We start from the raw sequence: 25,328 nt of genomic DNA on the forward strand, positions 1-25,328 counted from the left end.
AGCAGGAGCTGGAAGGCTGGCAATAGTAGTAGTAGAGGAGAAGCATGAGGCTGGCAATTAACAAGGAAGTGGGAACACAGAAAGGACGCCAGAACATGCAGACAGCAGATTTCATCTGCAAGTTCTTAGAGGGTCTGGAGTGTCAAAACCTGCATTTCTGTGGCTGCACAGAGGAAGACGTGCAGAGGGTAAAGATTTCCCCTTGTGTGCTGAGTTGTTGTGATTGCAGAGCCGTGACCGTGACCGTGCTGGAGGCAGGCGTAGGGACTGAGGAGTGAAGGAGATTCCTAATCAGTGTGGCCAGATCTGAGACACCCGTGCAGGAGAAGGGTGTGGGTCCAAAGTGTGCCCAAAGCAGCAGTAGAAGTCGAAGAAGTTGGGAAAGCGAAGCAACCTGCAACCACAGTGCTCCTGAAACCGGTGAGTGAAGCTCTGTGTTCAAGTTCACTCAGCAAGTCTTGCTGGTAATTGTATCCAGCTCTATAGCAACTTGCGTGTGCTTGAAAGCGAGTAAACTGTTAGTTGATCTGAAATTACTTTTTAACAATGGACATGTGTTAGGCAGACACCTGTGCAGTTCCCTTTGGGACCACTGCAAAAGATTTAAGACTACAGGTGTTTGGCAGTAAACCCACTTGGTAGCAGTCTGTACCACACAGATTCACTTGGTAGCTGTGGCTGAGCAGTCAGACGTTCCCCAAGAAGAGTTAGACAGTATACAGAGTATTCACAATAGGTCAAAAGAACACAGTAGAACAAGCAAACACTGACCAGAGCTTGGTGTAAAAGAGATATAATTATTTATTTAAAACCACATCTAATAAAACACACTGGCACTAATATCAAGCAGTTCAAAAACACGGTCACTAAAAGATATACACTCCCTTCAACGATTAGTTAGACAAGTCTTAAGTAATGCAACACTTATTTTCAGACAGCGGTGAGCGCTTAACGAAGATGGCACTCTAATCAATCGGTTTAAAAGGGAGAGAAAGGCAGAGCAAAGATAGAAACAGATCCCAACACTTTCGGAAGAACACAGTAGGAGAAGAAGGCAGGTTAAAACCGTAAAGTCAAAGTTAACAAGGCCCGACCCACTTTAAGAGGCTCCGGTCGAAATGTGTCCAAGGTCACACGGTTCAAAGTGCCCAAAAGTCTCGCAATCAGTTCAGAAAGAGTTGGACCAAAAAAAAGGGACCGGTTAGATGGTCAAGGCGGCCAGCCCAGTCCAGAAGGTTAAGGGATTATTATTACCTTGTAGCAATCTTTAGAAAGGGAGGCCTGGCGGACACAGTACCTTAAAGTGGTGAGAATACTCCAGCGGAGGCAGTTGTTCCTGGCAGCGGATGAAAGTCGGTGCTTCGTCCGGGGGAAGAGAGGATCTCGTCGGGGAGGAAGACAGGAGTCCGTTGCACTGATAGGGAATAAACCAGCCGCAGAGTTCTCAGTTAAAAGGAGCGGTCCTTTTATTCGCGGTCCAGTGGTAAGTGGCTATCCGGTTGCCGGGGTGCTTGGCACAGGCAATTCGACCACAAGACGTCCGGGATGCGAGAAAAAGAAGGTAAACTGGTTGTGCCCACCAGTCAGGGGAAGAAGACTCTCCAGCCGGGAGATCTTCTCTGTCGTTGGGAAGTGGTGAGTCGGTTCAGCAGGGCTCCACCGGTGGTGTCGTCGTAGCAGGTTGGCTCAGCTTCTCCCTCGTCGGATTTTCAGGTCCTGTGGCGACTTCTAAAGTTCCAGTCCCAAAAGCCCTGCTTTTATGCAGCACACCCCCATTCACTCAGCCTAGCTGTCAATCAAACATGCTAAGTGGTGAGGCGGCCGGCTCACCACTTGGGCCAATCACACAAGCGTGCGACTTGAGTTACCAAGGTAACTCAGTCCAGGGTGCCTAAACCCCTCCCACACCCCCTGTGGTACCCAGACAGAGTGGCACCACTTTTGGAGGCTTCTGTGGAGAAGCCCGCCAAAAAGTGGAACAAAGGGCTCGACTTGGGTTGGAGTCACAGAAGAGAACGCAAACGCCATTTTAGAATCGAGTTCTGACAAAAAATACCAACCGGCAAATTAATATTAAATAAATAAACCGGCGGTATGTTCGAGGCTATGAGAATTAAATCATTTAAGTTGGTAGCCTCGAACAATGGGAAAATACCATAGAGATATATTCGCAGTCAAATATAAAAAGTAGTATCCACTGCCACCAGCCAAAACTCGATCAGGGGGGACGGAGACGTGCCCCCTCGAATAACAGACCCCGGGGCAATCGAATTGCCCCGACTAGTACGTCCACAATATGATGGTTTGTACTGGTTTCTGTTCATAATTTGGGACTAGTAAAGCCAATGGTGACTTTACATGCCCTGGGAGACAGTAGTCAGTCCCAGGGTATGGAGTCTATGGTGGGGTGTCACTATGACACCCCTGTGTCACTGCACTGAGGGTGCTGTGTAACACACATAGTAAAAACACATGAGACCCTATGGAGTAAAAGATCCCATAGCCCATAAAACACATTAACAGTCAAAGGAACCCCTCAAATCATGTCCAAGAGTGTGAGGAACAGAGACTCACTCTTGGCAGGAGAAAAAAACAAACTCCAGAAATCCAGCAAAGCTAAACAGAGAATTCTCCCTAACAACATGTAGCACGCGCACCAATAGTGAAAGCCGTAGTGTTCACGTGCGAAGTACAGACGCTTTAATCCATTGTTGAACACTTTTTCCTATTGCCGAAGTGGTCATGTGTCCTTAATGAAAAAGGAACCGCTGGTTAAAAATCATTCTGAAAACCTAACATTAATTTCTAAAAGAGTTACAAAAGAATACAGCATCAAAGGAAGGATGCGTGTAGTCAATTGTGTTTCCTGAGAGAAGTCTGAAATCATCTCTGTGAGAATATATGGGAATACAATTACTTGCAACTCTTTAAGGTTACAGATTTATCTTAAAGAGTGGTTGTGTGTGCCCAATTAAGGTTTGCTTTGATTATTGAACCATGCAGTATCCCAAACTGTCATTCTTTATTACCAGATGTTGTTGTACTGACAGGAATAACAAGCATTACCCAAGCCAGTACGCTTACCCTTTCCATAGTGAAACAAAGTCTGTTTAAACCCATCCACCTACTCTGTGAAGTTAACAGTCCAGTGTCCCCTGATACAAGAATGACACTGTTGTCTGAAGCTGAATGAGTGGCACTACAGCTTCTGGACAGGTATTTGAACAAAGAAGGTGTGCGTGAAGCTCAGGAAGGTAACTGTGTGCTTGTAGAAGAACATTAAGAAGGTAACCTGTAATGCTGAAGACTGCTCAAGCTGAGAAGAAGTAATTCTTGGGGCAGAGACAGGTTATCCATGTGGCAGTGAGACAGATAGCTGAGGCAAAGAGGCTGCCCTTTTCTTGGAGTTTAGAAAGGAAGAGTGTATTGCCTACCAATAGAGGTAGAAGTGTCTTGTCTTTGTATGCCTAACAAATCTAAAGTATAAAACTGAAGTAGAAGTACCTGAACTGTGGTGGTGTAAAACTGTCAGTGGATGTCACATTTAAGTTGTTTGGAGTAGTGGTTTGGTATGATACAATGATGACTTTTCTCACAGTAATATTAATTAAAGGGTGATTGTTAAGAGGAAAGCAGCAACCCAAAGAGAAGCATCCTGACAATTACACTGATTGTACTGCAGAGGTTCCAATTAAGTGTAAATTTGTAGAAGAAGAAGTTTCATACCTATTCTTTGAACCATGGCAAATAATCTTGGAAATAAAAAATCCAGAATTACCATTGGTGCTATTTTCTTGGCTGAAATTGGAAGGGGATCTTTTCAACAGAAAGCAGAGAATTGTTACCAGTGGAATTTTGTTTGATGAACGTGTGTTTGAACTTAGAACTCACAATAACTGGTTCAATATTTTTATTTTCTTTTGAACGTTTGAGAAGTTGACTTTAAAAAACCTGGGGAAGGGATTTTCCCAGGACAGGTGAAGATCATCCAGATATTGTACAATTCTTGTTTAATATCTTATGTTGTTTTATTATTTGCTTTGAAAGTTTTTTTTAGTGTGAGGGCCAGTTGCCTTTGCATTTAGACTAGGTAGGGAATTCTCTGATTGAGTAGGGCAAGCAAGGCTTACTTTGCAAACATTTACTTTAATAACATGTTTATCTTCAAAATACTACAAGCAGTTGTCCACCTTGCATTTCTGACCCCTAACAATGTCCAACAACACAATATTCGTCCATTGTCCAGAATGCATGATCTGCCCCTATTTCTGTCCTATCACTAATACAAAAAGAAACTAACAAAATGTACACAATGTTTGGCTTTACTGTTGGTTGGCTTCTGATCCAGTGTTTGGTTTCTTTCTTGCAAAGGGGTTACTCCCTTCAACTTCCTTTTGAGTTGTTGGAGCGGGTGCTCCATTCCCACCAGCTCCTAGCAGGACTCCCTTTGCTGGGCCACCTGCACCGACTTTAGGTCACTTCTGTTGTGGTTCGTCAAGCGGGAATTCTGCAGGCTACACCACGGCTCTGTGCGCCACGTCAGGTGCCAGCATCTAGGCCACTAGGCCAGGAGCATGATTCTCCCGTTTGGCTCTGCAGGCCTTTCCCAGGCCTCCTAACAATGTGGGTGGATTCTCCTCCTCCTTAGTAGCGAGGAGGAGTACTTATATCTCAGTCTCCATATGTACTCGGGTACTGTACCTGAAGAGGGTAAAATTCCCATATGACACAAACCTATGGGATAATTACGACAAGGCAGGATAACACATATCCCCCTTTAGCGATTGCCTGTCCTCTAAGGGGGGGATCACCCCTGCGGGATCCCGCTTGTCTTGTTTCCTAAGGGGTGTTAAGCTTAGTGGGTTCACCTCTCTGGTCCCAAAGGGGGTGGTTCCCCCTTGGGGAGAGAGGACGACGTCCCGGGATTCGACACAATATGTTAATACACACAGTGTGGATCACCACTAGATCTTAGGCTGTACGGAACAAGCTGGATGCATTTGATTTTTTCACAATTTTATTATCTACCTGCCATTGCATTTCTAGGATCGTCGCTGTAGAAAGATGAGAAACCCACTAAATCCACTATAAAGAAATCAACACTTGGTGGGCTTCGACCAAGACGCCCAGAGAAGAAATCCAATATTACTTTCTCGAAGAAGCAAGCAAATGGCCTTTGCCTAGATGACCGTGGATAGGCACCCCGCAGGAAGGAGAGAAATTGGTCTTTGACCCAAAATTCCTCAAATTACGTGCATCCCTTGTAGAAAGAAGACAGAACTGTGACTGTGAAAAATAGTATACCCTGTATCTTCTAGAAAGTAGGGAGACAGACGTGAAAACCGGAAGACTCAGAACAAGGCACCTCTGTGGAAAGGGGGGACAATTATGCAAACCAGGAGAACCAGAACCATGTACATCTGGCTAATTTGATTCTGACATGTGACTGAGAACTCCCAGTAGAGAGACATAGACGAGCACCCTGGCTGCTGACCCCAAAGAAACAAAGAACAAGGCATATTGACCTGTAGCACAATGAATTGTTACTAAGGGAGGGAGATGACCTCAAAATGAAAGATTGTTTAGATTCAGAAGATGTAATCTGCCCATGCTATGCGAGTTAAGAATAAGCAGGAGGGGTTCAACAGCAAATAATTTGGCCAATTCTTGATCAGAAGTAGCTAGCTCGATGGGATTCTGCACAAAGGTCGGAATGCTGCCTGGGGTATTTGTTCCAACACACCTGCAAAATAACAATATAAATCAAGGGAACCAGTGAAACAAGGTGCTTTTGGAAACAAAGTGAAGATGACACCTACCAGTGCTTTTTAATCCAGCAGGTGATGTAAATGAAAATGTATTTTACTTTTAACAAAAGTAGCTTTAACACACCAAACCATATCAATCTTGAACTCTCTGGCCAGGTTTACTAAGGTGCCTAGACTTATGATATGAAGTCAAATCAACAAACAAGAGAAGAGATAACAAATCAATACTACTTAACAAATAGGGAAGCGCTAGTACAGACATTAGTTATAATACATCTAACAGAAGAACTAACATAGGAATCAGTTAAATAATAAAAATTGCACAATATCTATCTCTGCCAATAGAAATACATTCAATTTGAAAAACCTATAACGGAAATGGTTCAGGAGGAAGAACAGTGATCAGCCATAAAGGTCCCACCAAAAATAACATAACACATCATTCAGGTATAATGGTACCACCTATCAAGAAAAGGACAGCCATCAGCCATGCAGGGACACAAATGAGCAAACCTTAACACATTCATCAACTTTCAGGGTGTTAAGCACAAGAGCTAGCAGAGGACCCGCACTTTAAATTCAACAACGCAGTCCATCGTGCAAAGATGTGAAAGGTAAAAATCATGTTAAGTAAAAAGGGTTGGACCGGCAAAACAGAAACAGTGAGGAAGCAGCATTTTTAAGGACTGAGAACATCACAAAAAGGCATGCAGTGTAATTTTGGATTTAGAAGTGGCTTGGTCAAAGTAGTGCTGGATTCTTGATTTGACAGACTGAGCCATGCAGGAAGCGAGACTGGGCTGGAAGTGAACACCTTAAACAGATGGGCGATTTAAGGAAGAGAATAAGCAGCGGTTGGTAACCAAGATGGGGGATCACATATAAATGAAAGGCAATAAAACAGAAGTAGATTAGAAATTATAAAGCTAGATGAAGATAGGGGACGGGAGCACTCCTTTTCAAAGGAGATGATGGGTAAACATGCAAAAAGAACAGCATATCTTACCTGAGTATCCAAAGGAAATACTCGAGATGGGGCTCAGGTAGATGCCTTTGCCATAGGCTGCTCCATGCAGCTTGCAGGAAAACAGCAGGATGAGCAACACAGATATAGCTAAGCTTTCTGCTTGATCACTACAGCTAATCTGGCCTGCTTGATGCTCAATGGATAGGCATGACAACAGTGGGCAGGGGGGACAGATTCTGAACAGATAATGGTGACTGATGAACCCTACACATTCTTTGACAGTCCATGCCATTTTCTATGAGCTGATATCCATTGGAAGAGGGGGAAAATCACACACATTACATGCATCTCTGTCACACACACAGACACAAACCCTTAAAGAAAGGTTTTCACTGGTTTCACTTTGTACTATACATGCTATCTTGAATTGTCCATGATGAGGAAATGTGAGAAGAAAACAAGGAACTTGTGAGTGAACAATGTTGTTGATAACGGAGAAGATCGCAGATACATTACAAGGTCAATGTGCTCTTTAGCTTGGGCCTTTTACATCCTATTTGAGCTTTAAAGTGACATTTGCTCTGATGCACATTTCAGTCTCTCACCTCTTTCTCTGAGCTTGTAACACTAGGAGAGTTCTTGTTCTACTGCGTATGGTTGTAAAAAAGTACTTGATTTTAACTAACTTTCCATGGAGACATTTTTGTGTTGCTCTTTAGTCTCCCATCCTCCACATGTAGATCAAACTGTCCCACCGAAAGCCATCCTCTGCCACAGTCTGAGGTATCCTTGTAGTGATTGGAACAAGACATGACTATGTCCCATTGCTGCAACAATTATGCCCATAGGATTAGTTAACTCTTACCTGCAGTTTTGTGTAGGAGGCGTTGACCAGCCCATTACGTAGAATAGAATGCCAGTTCTCAATATGAGATCCACTGTAAATCAAACAAAAAAACAGCCATGTGAACTGAAAATATATTACACTTGTTACGTTATCCAATCACATAAGTTCCCGGTCTATTGGCCAGTCAAAGCATTCAATTCTCCTACCCTTACCAAATCGCAGCTTTCCCATCCTTTCCATTACTTAAAGTACATTAATCAAATCAGAAAGCTTTACCTGCCACCAAAACAGCAGTCTTAGATCACTCTCATCACCTAAAAGCAGTGCTTAATTGTGTGGCCTAGTAATTCAATTAGAACTTTTCCATGTTGCTCCTTATTGAATCAAAATGCTTTTTTCTCCGACCGCCCGCTTTCACTAAACATTCCTCAAATTGACCAGGCATTGGAACCATCTTCTCTGCTCATCCTCCTAGACAAAGCTGAAGTGGTCCTTTTATTCTCCAGTCTCAACATGTGTCTTCTTCATGGAATATGCTGTTTGCTGTACCATCCCATTGTCATTCTGACGGTCTTATTTAACAGAAGACGTCGATCTCTTTACATTATTAAAAACAGACCAGCATGATGATGTCTGAAAAGCTTCATAAGGCCCAGTTCCCAGAGATACGGAAACGTCACTCCCCATAGTGACACTCTCACTCTGAGGCTGTAGTCCCCTTTCCTCCATTTATTTATTTATTTATTTATGCTATTTATAAAGCGCAACCAAGGACCAGAGGCATTGAGGCGCTGAGAGGCAGAGACCGGCAAGTCCACAAAAAGAAACTAGAACAAATGGGTTTTTAAAGACCTGCAAAACCGGGCATGATCAGTGAGCTCACACAACATCGGGGGCAGAGCGCTCCACAAGTGAGGGCCAAAACTGAAAAGGACAAAACACCTAGACGCACTCTATGCTGATGTGGAATTCTTAATAGGTTTTGAGAGGCCGAACATAGACACCTAGCAGGCTGGTAGCAAGTCACCTTATTTTGTAGATACTTTGCGCCTACATTATGTACTGCATCATGAGTAATGTAAAGAGTCTTGAATTATATCCGGGAGTTCCCCGGGAACCACTGGAACTGATGGAGCATGGCCTGTGATGAGGTGAAGCGATAGGCATCAAACGCCAGTCGCGCTGCAGTATTTTCACTGAATCTGGAATGCCGGCTGACCAAAGTATATGCCATTACAGCAGTCAAGCAACCCCATAAAGGATGAGATGACCACCTGAGCTCTGGAATTGGGAGGACAAAAAGGGAGAATCTTTCTAAGGGTTTTTAGCTTGGCAAAGCTAAAAATGGTTGCGATGTCCCACGGAATGGGGGACAGACAGGTGTGTGTTGATAAGCAGCAAAAATAGAATAGTTTTACTACGTGTGCATGTCCTGGCATGCCCCGCGCAGTACCAACCCTGGCATGCCCCACGCGGTACTGACCCCCATGCACTACGCCTAATGGTCAGTGCCTTTGAGAACCAGTAATTCTTTGTGTGAAGAGTAAAGGTAAGTGAAATAGCTTTGTTTTCAAGGGCACCCCATGTGAGGGACACCCTACCAAGTCTCTCCACGCATGAGAGGGGTCTCAGTGACCCTCCATCCATCTTCCACCCACAATCGCAGGGCATGGCGGGCACGGGCCCAAGGTCTTTACGGCAACTAGGGTGACACCTCACCCACGACCGCATCTGCGGGTCTAACTGGGCACGGACCCAAGATCATCACGGGAACAAGGCAAAAACCCCACATAGTGCCTAAGTGCACCACACTGGGAGGGGTCACCCCCCTAAAGCCAAAACACTGGCACCCCATGCAGAGGCAAAGAAACTCATTTGTGAGAGGGTTAAATACTCTCAGGATTGAGAAGCACCATGTGCTCGTTCAAAGCTGCATGTGAGGGCCAAAGGTCCTATTGCCTGTGCAGGGCATCCTAGGCAAATTGCCACCAAGCCAGCACAGGCCCCTATGGTCACTGACCACAGACACACGGGTCTGCAAGTCGAGCGCACAGGTGGCGCAGCAGAATGCCGAGACCTCCCAGCAGGCAAGAGCAAAGAGTTATAAACCAAGGGTCACTTGGTCAGAAGGACATTGAGAACCATATGTGGACACACAGCCATGGCATGTGGGTCCACATTTTGTTCTCTTTGGGAGCCATACGACTTAGGCATTGCCACACCATCCCCTACTGTGCTATCGGAATAGTCAAGGGTTTGTTATGATTAATTCAGTGGAGTCATCACAAATTCCCTGCCGGAGACCCTCTCCCATGTGGCATGGGGACGGCAGCCGCTAGCTGATCCTGACCAAGGGGGTGGATATATGAGGGAGGATCACATGGGAGAGGACAACTACCAGGGAGACGTTTTGACTCCATTGGAGAAGATGCAGTATTTCCCACTTCCCCATGAAGAAGACCAGCTGACATCAGAGACCTTAATGGCCTCTTGTCCGCTAACAGTTCTCCCTTGTAGAGGAAGTGAAGAAAACCCTTCTCTAAACTTCTCTGGCCTGAACTCCACTTTTGAAACAAACACCTACAACCCATATATGGTACCATTTGTTTCAGGTATACCCTTGTGTAAAATCCCTAAGAAAAAACACATAACGGTCAACATCTTTTTCTCATATGCCCTTATGTGAAATACCGATGGAAAACCAAACAAGAGTTGAAAATCCAATGTCATCCATGGACTCCAACTCCCATAACCACTCAGGTACTGGGATGAGGAAGAGGAGAAAGGAGTTTGTGCAAAAGAGCAGGAACTCGAAGTCTTATATGCAGACTAGTTGTTTTGCCGTACAGTCAGTGCATGGGATATTTAAAGATGGAAAGAGCACTATGGAAGTGAGCCATGCAGGAGAGGACGTTAAGCCCCACGTCGGGACTCATGAACATGGAGAAGGCTGCTGGAACGGAGGAAGAGAAAGCGCGCACAAGGCAATAGTCGTGGAGACGAGAGGATCCATGCTGGGGCTCCTGGAGGTCAGACCACTCGTTGAAGCAGTACGCTTCGCTCCTGAACGAACAGGAAAGCTGGTGAGTCACTGTGGAACCGCGAAAGACACTGGGAGAACGTCTACACAGTACATAATTGAAAGTGGAGGAAGGAGTCATCCCACAGAGGCGCAGCAAGTATCGGAAATGCAGGAAAAGACTGGTAGGCCTACCAAAAGCTGCTGGGGACCCCAGGGCATTCCGACAAGTGCAAGAACACAGATTGTTTGAATTGTACGAGATTGCTAATGTTGGCAAAACCCAAAGCTTACCAAATCAATAACCAATAAGAAGAATGTTTGAATGCAGTCAAGACAAAGTTCAAAGGCAAACCCCAACCCAATACAGATGCGTGAGATGCCAATGTGGGAGGAGAGGTTTGAACAAGCATTGCCAAAAATAGATATACCAAGCACCTAACCTATATGCTATTTTGATCTAACTAACATACAAGAAGTCCTGGCAGGCGAGTACACCAGGCAATTGAGATTGGACCAAGATTCATGGCAGGGGAGAATACCAGGCAGTCTACAAAGCTACAAGAAGTTTCACAGAAAGACTTATACAGAACATTATTGCTTAGAGAAGTACTTTGCGATACCAAAGCAGGTCTAAAGGAACACCTTTGCAATTATATTTGAAGAATCTAGGGGAAGGGGAACATCCTCTGGGTCCAACGGTCTTTTACCTTGGAGAACATTTTCGGTGGAGTTATTTTGGTTTTGAACATTTTTGCCATCATCAAGACGAAGATATTTCCTTCCACTCTCTGTTATTGTGTATATAGTGTGAGGGCCATGATAGGACGTTTTGGACACAAGGACAAATTACTAATTTACAGACGTCTTGACAAACAAACATCCTTAGTTTTGCTTTCTAGGTAGGGAAATTCCTCTTTATTATAGGGCTAGAAAAGCATTTCCCCAACCTCTTTTTCATTTAAGAAATGTCTTTGTTTGAAAACATGAACACGTTGTGTCCGCCTCTCATTGCTGACCCCCTACAGGGACAAATCCCTTATGACGAGGTTGAAACATTTCCTCCAGGGACATGACATGTGGGAATTCTTTAAGGACCTCTTCAAGGAGGTAATGCCCCCTATGCCCAGCCAACTCCAACTGGGCGAGGACCAGCACCCGCACCAGAAAGCCAAGATGCAGGCAACAATGGCGCCAAAACTCACTGAGGGGGTATGGCAGGCTGTGTCAACCCTCATTAAGGAGGCAGAAACTGAAGAGGGCGACAAGCATATCGAAGAAACTTCCTCTACGAGGATGTTCCATGACAGGATCTGGAATGCAGTGGAGCTTTTGCAACTGCCAATTCCAGAATCACCTCCAGTGGAACCTCGAGTCCTTGCAGACGTCCTTGCAAAAAAGCAGAGCATGCCGGAATACCGTTGCAGCATGACATTCTGGCGAAAGTGAAAAGATCTGGCAAAAGTCATAAAACATTCAACCAGTCAAAAAGAAACTGGACTTGCGGTACAGACAGGACCCGGCAGAAGCTCAATGCCTATACACCACGGCGCTTGCAGACTCAGCTGTGGACTCTGCTGCTTTGGCACAAGGAAAAGTGCCTTCTGGCTAGTGACTTTCCACCTTCCAGGCGTGAAGAATATCAGAGCAAAGTCAGATGACCCACGCACCGCACGAATGGGAAAATCAAGAGCAGAGCGCTGTTACCAGTTTTTCAGGCTTGGGGCACACCAATGGTGGACATTTTTGCAAACAAGGAGAACTACAAATGTGCACTCTACGCCTCTTGGAAGGGGAAAGACTTTCTGGGGGATGCTTTTCTACTTCCGTGGGATGGACAGACCTTTTAAGCCTTCCCACCACTCCCACTGTTGAGCATGGTGCTTCACAAATTGCAAAGAACAAAATGTGTCACATTTTTCTAATAGCGCCAGTCTGGCCAAGGAGGATTTGGTGTCGGAAATGCAAACATTCAAATGTCAGGACGCATGGCAAATGCCTGAGTGGGTAGACCTGCCTTCGCAACGGGGGGCATGGTCTTACATCCCAACCTATATATTGATAATGTAGTCCTACTACGGATAACTTGAAAATATACACTCCAGTTGCCACATTGGAATATGGAAAAAAAGGCATCCTTTGAGTCTACGGCAAATGGTCAGTTCCCGAAGGATTTGGGCCATCCTCACTATCTAGTGAATTCATTGTCCATGTGAAACACATTAGACACATGGTAAATGTATTTTTTATGCAAAGGTTCTATGGCTAGCAATTCCAGGAGGAGCTGAACTGCAAGGAAGAACTTCAGAGAGATCAAATGAAGATAGCAATGAGAAAAGGCAGCTCAGAAAGAAGAGGGGAGCCTGATAAATTACCTGACAGAACCCACAGTTGCTGTCTATTTCTGGATGGATGGCTACCTGTACATGTGAACGTCTAGCCCTTATCAGACTGGAATACTTTGTAACATTGTTGGTGGGCTGTCATGTTTACCCATTTTTGCTGTAAGGAGCTTTCATTAGTGAAAAAAACTCTTGGTGGATTTAATGTTTTTCCTCCTTTGGTCACAAGGCAATCAGTCCTACTTATAGTGGTAATTATGAGTCTTTAAAGCTAGGCCATGTCAGTAAAGGTAGCAATTTCTTTACCCTGAGGATCGTTTATGGTGCAGGCCTGGCAGAGATTACTGACTGATTTTACTGCCACAATACTGATATTGCCCTGATCAACTACTTTGTGCAACGATGAAGCCAGTAACACCTTTCCCTTTAAAGTAAATGTAAAACCCTTCCATGTGTCTCACAAATAAGACTGGCCAAGGTGGGAAATAGTTTCCTTCTTACGGGAACACACATGCCCCTGACAATGCTTGCATAATTGAAGTTTAATCTGCTAAACTGTCTGTGTAATCTTGATGCACATAGGGGGATGTCTTCTGGTACTGTTACTTCACTGGCAAGGCAATGAAGGGCATCTTTGTCCAGAGGAGGTATCAGTAGAAGGAAAGGCACAATATTCTGTTGGTGTTGAAATCAGCTGGTACAGCACAGCTAGAGGGTATTACCCACTTTAGATGATTTTTTCCAAATCGGGTTTGCTGCCTTTTTACCACAAACATATAGATGGTAAGTGTGGGTAAGGTATACAAAAATAGGGGCGTGGAGTGGATGAGGGGAGCGTGGGGGTTCGCTCTCTGCTTTTTCTGAAGAAAAAAGTGGTACAATCAGCAAAAATAAATTCTGTGAAATTGCCATTAGACAAAATAAATGCAAGGAATTTTCATAGATGCAAACAAAGTGCATAGCTTTATCAGTTTGTTCCCTGAATACCTTGTGCACTTAAAAAGACAAAATCAAAAACCTTAATGAGCAGGGCAATTAACAAATTGTCAAAACCTATTTCAGAACATCTTCCAGAATGGGAACAGCAGTCCTTTGTTTTGATCATGGAAGGTTCACAGAAATGGAGGCTAGAGGTGAGACGATTGCATCTTCCATAAGAACTGTGTGACAAAGTCCCCTGCCTGACTTTGGGGACTGACAATGTGGTGGTGTTCAAAGGGGTGGCGGCCACCCCAAACTAGTGGAAGCTGGACCCGAAGGGGGGCTACAGGGCTCACTATCTCACTATACCAATTTCTCAGAGTCACCATGCTTAAGCAGGGTCCGGTGACAGGAGAACCTAGATCCTTCCCCCAGTGGAATACATTCAAGACCCTCTAAGGAGCAGTCACAGGAGTACACCCAACCTTACACCTCAGAGTCCCATAGGAACATTTAACTGGTATTTATAAGAATGCTAACACCACTACCAACCGTACTGATACATTGGACCATCAAGGAGGTAGATACATGGGCATTAATACCCCCACCACTGCTCTCATGCCAGCCCCCACCAACGCTACTCATGCCAGACCCCCACCCAAGGGAACAGGGATGCCTAAAATCCTTAGGCAGACTCCTTTACACAAGGCAAACGCACAACTGAGCTTTTTCAGCCCCCTATCCAGACCCACACATGCAGCATGAAAATTAGAGCCTCTCCTTTTGATAGACTCATGCTACATCAGTTCAAGGCACTTGACAAGTGAAGAATACTTTTTCTTCTGCAGCGCTGATGCAAAGGGACGCCTTTCGCAATGAGATGTGTACTTGCGTGGTTTGCAGAAGCCCTGTGATTCAGAAATGGTTTACGCGCACTGCGCAATCGAAAAAGTAAACAGGCACAACCCCCCTCTCATTCTACCGCTAACATCACAGGATTCCAAACCAGCACATTCCCCATGAACATTGTAATGGTAGCTGGTAGCTTCCCTTATGCATCAGTATCAGAGGATTTCCTAAACACACACACTGCCAGAACTGAGGGACCTAGATTGAAACAGGCAAGGACGGCTGGTATCCACGGAAGAGTGAAGGAAATACCACATACATTCATTGCCTCACTAAATTCCATGATGACTGCATGGATTTATGTAATCACAGGCCAGCCACCCGACCACCACCACATGGTCCAATCACAGGAGAGCACAACAACCAGCACAGAGGTGTCCTCAATGTCCTTAAGGGCTACCCAAGGGTAAGGGAAACTCCACTATAAAAATGAGTCTGTTCATTCTGGCAGAGTGGGGAGTTTGAGTAGGAATTGGAGGAAGGGGTTTAGCAGAGAGTGGTGGGAGAAAGCATGGTAGGAGGAGAGAGCTGGAGGTTAGATGGAGAGTCTGGAGGAGGTTGGGGACAATAATAGGTTTCCTCAGGAGGAGAAGGGAGGCAGTAGACCATCAGAAAAAAAAGATAATTAGGAGGATGAAGGAAGAGAGAGGTGTCATCAAGAGGCCAAGAGTTTTTGAAGAGTGGCGGAGGCGGGCCATGTGAGACAGAGTTGTGAGAACTTTGGAGGAAGGAGTATCATCGGGGTGTGATGTTGGAAGGGAGTTTTGAATAAGAGATTTACCTCTAGGAAAAGGGGAGATGTCATTAGGAGTAAAAGAGTTGTGAGGAGAGTCAATAGAGTGTGGAGAGGTTGGAGAATAGAAACCACCCAGAACGGGGGAAGGAATAAAGGCCTTAACATCTGTAAGCACAATACCTGATGAAGTAAGAGGAGAACCCCACTAGAAAGAAAGATCGATTCAAGATGGCTCTTTTTATGGAGCGTACAAAGACCATAGGCGCTAAGTGATCTAGCATGCTGGGGGGTGCTTGGGGACCCCGTAAAATAGGGCAATGGAGTTAACCAGCGGCCACCCCGACCAACGTTAAGTGTTGCAGCTGGCTGTGAGTTAGAGCAGGGTACCGCAATACAACAGACTGCCTCAGAACCACTAGCCAACGCTGGGAGATGGCGCGGATCGGCAGCAGCGAAGCCGGTGGAGCTTCTCCACATAGTGTCAGTCCCGGGAGGTAGGATGCAGCACGGCGCATGTGCTCCAGCCCCCGGAAGGGGAACAAGGGGCGCCCAGTGACCTGAGCCTGATTGTGCGCACCTGGAAGGCAGTCCTAGGGAGTCAGCTACAAAGGCAGAGCGGACCACAGGTCCACCGGGGCTATCGCTGGGCCCACTCCCCTGCACCCCATTCCAGGCCGGACGGTGGCCTGATGGCATAAAAGTGAGGCGATGCCAGGGACAGAAAGGGTCAATCCACAGTTGAATCCGATCTATGGTGAATGAAGGGCAGCGGTGAAGCAGTTATCCCGCCTCTTCGATGATCTTGGACCCAAGGTGGTGGCTCCACTGCCAACAGGAGGGATTGGATGGCAACGGCAACTGTCGAAGGTGGGAAAAGAATGCTGCAGGCAGTGTTTTACCAGAAGAACCACCCAGATGCCTAAGCCCAAGAACAAGGAGGAGGACACAGACCTTACTGTTGAAAGAGAGTCTGCAACAGTGCTGGAGTATGAGAGCCAATACACAGGACGGCAGAATGGACACCAAAGGGAGTACCTGAGGAGCAGTAAATCCAGAATTCCAAACAAAGAAAGAACTAATGCAAAGCTTCACATCCTTCCAAGAGACTTTCATGAAGACGATGCAAGAGCAGTTCAACTTGCGGAAGCAGGATCTCCAGCAGTCCATTAAAGGGGATCTTGTGCAACTGGGGCCAAGGACCGAAACCAATAAAAGGGCAATCAAAGAGGTTGCAAAAGACATCAGATCCATTGGAGAAATAATGCCTTCACAGAACAACCACCAACCTGGAGCTGCAGTGTGAAGACCTGGAGAACCGCTCCAGACAATCCAACATCCGAATAAGGAACCTGTCAGAGGAAGGGGTGGACATTGACCTCCAGCGATGTAGCCAAACCATTTTAGTAACCTTTTGGGAGACACCAGCGGAAGACACCGAACGGGCCCAAAGAGAAGAGGACAGAATCCCAGACCTAGAGACGTTCTAGCGGCCTGGCGCTCCTGCTCGCAAAAAGAAGCATTACTAGCAAAAGCAAGGATAAAAGGCCTTGTTCTGGTGACAGGGACAGGGATCCAACTATACCAAGACCTAGCGCTAGAGAACTGGGACCTGTAACGACAGAGCTCAATAGGAGGGTGATCTGTTATCGATGGACTTTTCCTTTTGGACTGCTATTCCAGCTTGACAGCACCCAGCATAGCATTACCACCGCCAGGGAAGCTTTAACTTTTTAGCAGCTGCAGGACGACCTAGACATGATCACATCGACACCCGTGCAAAAGGCACAGAAGACACCCAATGGAAATGTTTGCGAAAAGTAAAAGGCCAGCAGAGAAAAGAGAAGGCAGAACGGCTGGCGAGAAAGATCCCACTGCGATACAAATCCCCAGGAGCAGGCCTTCACACCGGTTGAACAATCGGCACAGCAATGGCTGGTTATTATTGGGGCGGGGGGGGGGGCGAGTCATTAGTAACCCCAACTATGGGTGGCAAAGGGGGGGACAGTATGTACAACCATTATAATAGCCCCAAAGGGGAGCCGAAGGGTACTGAGAACAAACCGCATTGTCTTGAATACAGTAGTGGGCCATAGGGTCTGCACCACTTTGGTCTTTATCGAAGTCAATTGGTTTATACCCAAGCGTTAGTTGTCCTGGGCCCATAAGAGAGAACTGTGACTCGACAGGTTGTAGTTCGGATGAATGTTGTGTTACAGATAAGTATTTGGAGGGTCTGTGGGGTGGGTATGGCATTCGATGAACGCCGCTGTAATAGTTATGTAATAACAGTAACATATGCACGGACTAAGGTGTTGGGAGATGAGATGGAGCTACCAGGAGTAGTCGTCCAGGAAGATCAGAGTATGCAGATAATTACGGTGGGAGAACCTTCAAGCTGCACACTTTAACACAAAACATCAGGGGACTTAACTCCCTGGTGAAGAGCAAAAAGGTGGAACGCTACCTCAGGGGTAGAAAACCCGATTTGATAGCTCTACAGCAAACACACATTTGCAAGAGGGACAGGCACAAGGTAACAATCGTATGCGACTCCTGCATTCTTCAAGCCAACGCCACCAGCAAGACTAGCGTGGTACTGATAGCCCTCAGAGACAATATTGAATTGAAGGTGAAGGAAGACGGTGAGGGCCACTTCTGGTTTGTCTGTGGACGATTGGGCAACCTACTAATCACTATTGCCTCATTATATGCTCCTAACACTGGCCAAGACCGATTTATAATTGGGGTCCTTGCTGAGTTGGGGAACTTTGCAGAGAGGGGAGTGATCCTCATGAATTTCTTCAACCTTGCCTACTCTACAACCGTCGACAGAAATGGAGTCAAAGCAGGAGGCACTGGGCCGCGACTAAAAGTTTTGTCAAGGTTATGGATAAGATGTACCTTAGGGACTCTTGGAGAGCACTTCATGGACAGGAGCAAGAGTATACCTTTTTCTCTGGAGTTCATCATACTTTCTCCATAATCGACTATATTTTGGATGACCCCCTAGGATAATTGTGCAGCTGGTGGAAGATAACAGAGACTTTTCTGAAATGTTACACAGCACTGTACACCTCTGACTCCCCTTCGAGCAAATCCCAAACAACCTATTTAAACTCTTCGCCCCTCCAACAGATATGTGCAGTAGAAGGGCTGAAAGCTGAATTTACACAACAGGGGGTACTTCAGTTTATAGTCGACCTGCCTATGAATAAATCCCCAGGCCCAGATGGCTTTCCAGGCATATTTTATAAAGTCTTTAAGACAACCCTAGTCCGCTTCTTAACAAATCTTTTGAACTAATTTCAGACCCAAGATCAAATCACCCCTTCAACGGAGGAAGCGAACATTATATTGATTCCAAAACCACATAAAGAACCAATGAAATGTGGCTCCTATAGACCTATAGCTGTGATAAACAGGCGCCTAAATGTACACCAAAATCCTTGCCAAAAGGATAGAGGGCCTTCTACCAGGTCTCACAGAGGAATACCAATCTGGCTTTGTGAGCAGGTGGCAAACGTTCGACAACATCATGAGAGCCGCCTATCTCATTGAAAAGTCCAGTAAGGTAAACACCCCAGGGATTCTGCTCTCCTTAGATGCCGAAAAGGCGTTTGAACGAGTTGAGTGGTAATTTCTGTTTGCCACTCTCAGGAATATGGGATTTGGGGAGAGGTTCTTAAAATGGTAACAACCAATTACGTCACCCCAAGAGACTGACTGCCAGTAAATGACACTCTCTCATATGGATTCAAACTCCAAAGAGGCATGATACAGGGTTGCCCCTTTCCCCCTATACTGTTTTCTATATTTCTCGAACCCCTTTTGATCCGACTGAGGGATGCTAAAGATGTCAAAGGGATCCCATTTAGTGGGAGAGAACATATAATAATGGCATTTGTAGAGTATATCCTCCTAGCTCTAACAAACCCACCCACCTCTTCAACAGCGGCCCAGAGAGAAATGGAATACTTTCAGAAAGTGGCAGGCCTAAAGATCAACTTTGAAAGTCCGAAATCCTTAACTTAATCCTCCAAGTACGTGAACTTCAGGAAGCGAGGGAGAGTTCCAATTTCAGGTCGCCACAAAATGGGATCTGGTACTTGGGGGTCACTCTCACAAATTCCCTGGTCTCCCTGTACGCAGCCATTTATCTGTCACTCCTCTGAGATATTGAAAACGATCTGCCTTGATGGAGGAACTTGTCCATCTCCTGGCTAGGTAGGATAGCGATGATCAAGATGTCGATCCTCCCAACATTACTTTATTACTTGTAGGCCCTCCCGATTCAAGTCTGTACCACTTTTTTCAAAGAACTAATACAGGGGACCAGTAACTTTGTCTGGAACAATAAGAGGCCTAGAATATCACACGCAATCTTAATGACACTCAGAAACAGAGGGGGCCTGTCCTTCCCAAACTTTAGGTCTTACTATGAGGCGGCACAAATCCAGGTTATCAGAGAATGGCCTTCTCTAACCCACAACAAAACCTCAGTTAAGATGGACAGGGCAATAGTGGGTATCCACTTAGAGGACGTATTGTGGCTCCCTAAAGGGGTAGGCCCCAAAACATGCATATTAGCCAGATTACAGAATTAGTGGGAGACACATGGGACGACCTTGTCTGGAAATACCGAATAGCCACCTTTCCCTCCCCATTCACACCCCTGTTCGCGAACCCCCAATTCACCCTGGGACTAGAGGAATTAGCCTTTACCAAGTGGCGGGAGGCAGAATGTAAACAGGTTAGGGATCTCTACACTGGCCATACCACAAGATTGTTTGTAAACAGTAAAGTAGCCTTTCAACAAATGGAAAGGGAGCGCCATGGCTATAAGCAGCTCTGGCATTTGGTGTCCAACCATGATATCAAGGCAACAGCCACCAGGGACTTTACACCTCTAGAGAAATTCATCTTAACTCAATCAGGTTCCAAACATCTGATCTCATCTCTATACAATATACTGGTAGAGTGCGCCACAGACACCCAATTACAATAGTTCATTTTTATTTTATTCAGCTATAAAGTCATGAAAACATACATGGGTAAAAAACATACAATCATCCCAATACATAATTCATGAATCAGAAATATCCTAAAAAATCTTTAAATCTACACAGTACATTAAATAGCAGTTTATAGCAACTCATAAAATACTTTAAAAAATCAAAATGATGAAGATGAGGTGTGGATACACGCCAATAGTTAAACATTTATCGAAGACATATCTCTGCATGATTAAAATTCTTTTAAGTTGTGCAAGGGTAAAACAATGTTATTTACAGAGGCAACCAAAGTAGGCCTGGCTACCATTGCATGGAAACAAGGTGCATAGCAGAAGGATCTGATGAGATTTTGCAGTATGATAAGGCCTGCACAGCAGATCTAATACTTCCAACTCCATCAGCAGTTTCCTTAAAAACAGACCCTAAAATAGTCACCGCGAAACATAAAACCATAAAATACACTAGTTTTGTTTGCCACTCCACATATAGAACAGGTTCTTGGGCCCCCCTCCGACCGCAACAATCTTGTAAACATCATTAGCCTAATAGTTCCCATCCTAAATTGTAGGTTTAATGCATGTGCAAGGGCTCCGGGGGGAGGTGATATCACCAAGATACTTTTCATAGCCAAAATCTAACTTGGTTGGAAGATACCGTTTGTCCTAGTCGCAGAGCGTTGCATGTATCCTCAATTCTCCTTCTAGAATATGCCAACACAGCCTTCTTAAGCCTCCTTAAGTCTGTTAGAGGCTGAGGTGTCAATTGTGGCTAGTGTTGACCACAGGGCGGGCTTGTCAAGAATATAGAGAATATTCTTCACTTGGGTTATCCAAGATAGATTCTAAATCCATCATGTGGGCAAGGGCCTCACAATAACACTGGCATAACCTGGTCCAATAAAACAGGTTTAAAGTAAGCCTTATCCTCAATAAGGCATATTACAATACACTAGCAAATGGGTTTTCAATCTACACAGGGGCATAACGAATGGCCAATGGCAGGGAATATGGAGAAACATTCCGAAATTAGCCACAGCCATCAAAATCATGGAAATGTGGTACAAAATGTTGGTGCAGTGGCATTACACACCTACCAGAATTAATGAAATGTACACTCACACTTCGGCCAATTGTTGCAGGGGATGCAGGGAACATGGGGACTGGCAGCACATATGGTAGTCTTATCCAAAGATTCAGGATTACTGGGCAGCATTACGATCGGCACTGCAAAGGATTTTGGGGTTCCTGCTGGCAAACACAATCACTTTTTACCTGCTGGCTATGTGAGTCCCAGAGCAAATTCAGATTTCAAAAGCAGAGAGGAAAGCTGTGGTAATCCTACTGGTAGCAGCCTGGCTCCTCAGTGCACAAAACTGGAAAAATAGCCAGGTGCCAACCATCTACAACTGTATTACAAAAATACAGTAGTTTGTGGCTCTGGAGTGGATGTCTTACTCACATTAGTGGTTACGTCAATATCCTTAAAATCACTAAAAACTTAATTAAAAACAAAAAAAAAAGAAAGATAAGGTCGGCTTGGTTGGACTAGGTCGATCCAGGGTGGAATATAGAACCGGTGGGAGAAGATGGTGCAATCTTAGTAGCAGTCTGGGAGCTTATCCTAGGTGTGATCAGAGAGGTGGCATCCCAGAGTTTTGCACCCGAGGGCAGGGAGTCTGTTAGCACACTGAGAACTCTCTGAACCTCATTGCCCCAGCTGACCATTGTAAAAGAAGCTTAATAGGTGCTTCAGGACACCAAAGCAATGCCCTACGGCTGAGGGTAGGCTACCGAAGCAGCAGCTTAGGTTGGGACCGGGAGGTACGCCTTCACATTCTTTCAGTGTATGCGCCAGAAACCTGCACTTTGCAACACCTTGGAGGACTGGAATGATTCATACTGGGATGACGAGCCACTGGAAAAGCTGCCACACCAGGGGGCCGGAAAGAAAAGGTACCTAATTACGTGAAGGATGTAATCACCCATAAGTATGAAGGAAAGTGGACAGACGTAGCAGTATGTATTTAAACTCTAAAATAGACCCTTTAAATAATGGATTCTTCTCCAGTTTTGGATGTTTCATTGATACAGCAGTTTCAATAGAAAGACAAGAAACTGCTGTCAAATTTGTGTTCTATCAAACTGCATTTTGGGCCATTTGCTGTCTTAGCTCCACCCCTGAGGGGGTATCCAGGCATAGCTTCGAAAACAGTTTCGAATGACAAAAGTTTTTTAAAAATGCATCGAAAAAATGCATTTTTTTGTTGGTAAAGGTTTTTTTTTGTTTAACTAAAATGGGTATTAAGGGGTAAAAAAACACGGGTTTGGGGGGACGCCCCACCCCATTAAAATAAATGTTAAAGAAAAATAATTTTTTCAATGCATTTTTGTACGAAACTTTGCCATTCGAAACTATGGCATTCAAAACTATCACTAGGAACCCCCTGAGGATTATCCTCAGATGTTTGTAACACATGGAAAAGTGTTGTAGAGAGCCTCATGTGAAATTGGAGATCGGTTTGCATTTACATCTCTGAAAAATACAAAGCTGCATAGTTAGAGGTAAGTAACTTTTTCCTTCTCCAGCATTGGATCTTTCATAGATTCTGTTACGCTCACCTGGCTCCCACAGGGGCGTCCGTCGGACCCAGACAGCTGTGGTCTCCACCCACGTGGTGCGTAGTGCAGCGATGACTGACTGGATCTGCCCTCCTAATCTTGTCTGCTTAACCCGTAGAAATATTCTCCTTATATTCTTGAAAGATGAGCTCTCCATCCTGCGTGGATTTGCAGGGGCGCGTCGATTCCAGTTACTTCACTGGTTTGAAGGCTCGGGAGAGTTGCGGAGAGTATTGACTCTGAGGTTCCTGGTGAGGACCAGTAAGTATTAAGTTCATAGAGTTCAATATGTCCGATGTTCACTCTTGTTCCCCCCTTCCTTTCTTGTCTTGCAGGTGGCTCGTGAAAAGATGCTCTTGTGGCAGCTGGTGGCGCTCAGGTAAGAGTCTGTATTATCCGGCGCTGTCCGGTAAATGTTGCACGAGGAAAACGTGTTGTTTTGTCTCTCTTTACAGATGTGGCACGTGAAAATATGGAGAGTCACAAAAGGATGCCTCCGGTGGTAAATCAGGTAAGTCTATGGTGGTAAGAATTACATTTGTTGGTTCCCTCGGCTCACCTTGTGGTTTTCTTTTGTCTCCTAGGTGCCGAAATGATGAAGGCATCGCCGACCCGAAGGATGCTGTGAAGACTGGTGAGTATGGCGTGGCGCTGCAGCTGGAGGTGCGGCGCGTGCAGAAATGATGTTCTTTACAGGTCCGGAGACAAGATGGATCCAGAATCAGGTGTGGAATAGAAATAAGTTTGTTTTCTAACCATGTCCCTTTCTTTCCTCTTTGTTTTAGGAGCTCCGGATTCGAGGCGGGCATGGCAGAAGACTGGATGCAGGCACGCAGGCACGGTGAGTGTTACACTGCTGGATGCAGAATAACGCGAAGCGTGTGTTGCTGGTCGGGTGTGGTTTAAATAGCCTCATAAGTAGTCCCAGGTAAGAAGTCCCTAGAACCACACCCGAGTAAAAAATAGTCCCTGTAGAAAAATAGTCCCTTTCAGGCTTCATGTTGGATTGGAGTCATTTGCAGCATGGTCTGCCTGAGGTAAGTAATGACTGAGCCTGGCGCCTTAGGCGCCAGGACTGATTCCTACTATGAGCCTGGCGCCTAAGGCGCCAGGACTGAACCCAGATAGGCCCTAGCCGGGGCTGCTGAGGTTTTACTAAATGTCTAGATGCCTGCTCCCGGGGCTGATGGGCTTGGTCCGGATGCCTGGGGGTAGGCATCATGACAGATTTATATACTGTTGAATAAACTACAAAGCAGTAATTACCACCTACAGTCAGGAAGGAAGAGAAAAAAAGGACTCTTCTCAAGGCAACAGACTCTGCAAATCTGCCTGACTGACCCTGAATTCCTCCACCGTCTTTTGTCGATGCAGTAACATCTTGTTTAGGTATTCAGGGACCCGCAAGTTGACACTCAACAAGTGTCTGAAAGTGCCCCCCCACGCCACACCACAAAAAGCTGTTGTAGAACGGCTTGTATAGAGTGTGCCTTCGACAATCCAGGAAGAGATCTATCCACCTTCACATGGCAAAAGGCAATGCATGATGATAACCATACAGAGATGGAAGCCATTGACACACTTTAAAAGTACCATTTGGTCTAAACACTATGAACAGTTGAGTTGACTAGCAGAAACCCTCAGTGCGAACAATATAGTACTTGAGGGCCCTCTTTGCATCCAATGAAGGCAACTACCTCTCTGAGCGTGTGGTAGGAACATTGAAGAATGCAGGCAATACCAGGGGTTCATTTAGATGAAATGACGTTGGCGGAGGTAATGGCAAATTAGAAAGCTTCTTTTCAGATAGAAAGTTTGACATGTGTGCTGCGCATGGGCTCAAATGGAGCCCCCATTAAGTTTGCAAGTACAGTGTTCAATTTCCAAAATGGGGCCACCTTATTGGACAGGAGAAACATTCTGAAATGGCCCCTCCTGAATACCTTTAGGAGCCTGTGAAACCAAAGGGAGGGCGTGGCAGGTAACATTTCACGAAGTAAGTCATACAAAGTAAAAGGTGCATTTTTAACTTGATTTCTCTTCAAATGAGGTTGTTATAGAATTAGAGAGCCTTCTTGTGGTATTGTGTTCCTAGTACCACAGATCCAAATACATACGTGGAACGGTATTGGTGGAAGTAAGAGGCAGGTTTAGATGTTTGTTTCTCCTTTTGTTTTGGGAGTATGTTT

The 25,328-nt window shown here is 45.3% G+C and overlaps 1 protein-coding gene across 4 annotated transcripts in view; it reads right to left on the bottom strand.

The window, feature by feature from the left end:
• Positions 1–25,328, bottom strand: part of PARP6 (poly(ADP-ribose) polymerase family member 6) — a 628,157-nt gene that overhangs the window by 146,037 nt on the left and 456,792 nt on the right. For all 4 annotated transcript variants that reach the window (XM_069624646.1, XM_069624644.1, XM_069624645.1 and 1 more), the window contains exons 18-19: positions 7,601–7,673; positions 6,775–6,844 (exon numbers count right to left, since the gene is read on the bottom strand). In XM_069624646.1, the coding sequence (XP_069480747.1) occupies positions 6,775–6,844; positions 7,601–7,673 (143 nt within the window). The remainder of the gene's footprint in view (positions 1–6,774; positions 6,845–7,600; positions 7,674–25,328) is intronic.

Source organism: Ambystoma mexicanum, chromosome 11 (genome assembly GCF_040938575.1).
Source record: "Ambystoma mexicanum isolate Mex_15411 chromosome 11, UKY_AmexF1_1, whole genome shotgun sequence".
Lineage (NCBI taxonomy): Eukaryota > Metazoa > Chordata > Amphibia > Caudata > Ambystomatidae > Ambystoma > Ambystoma mexicanum.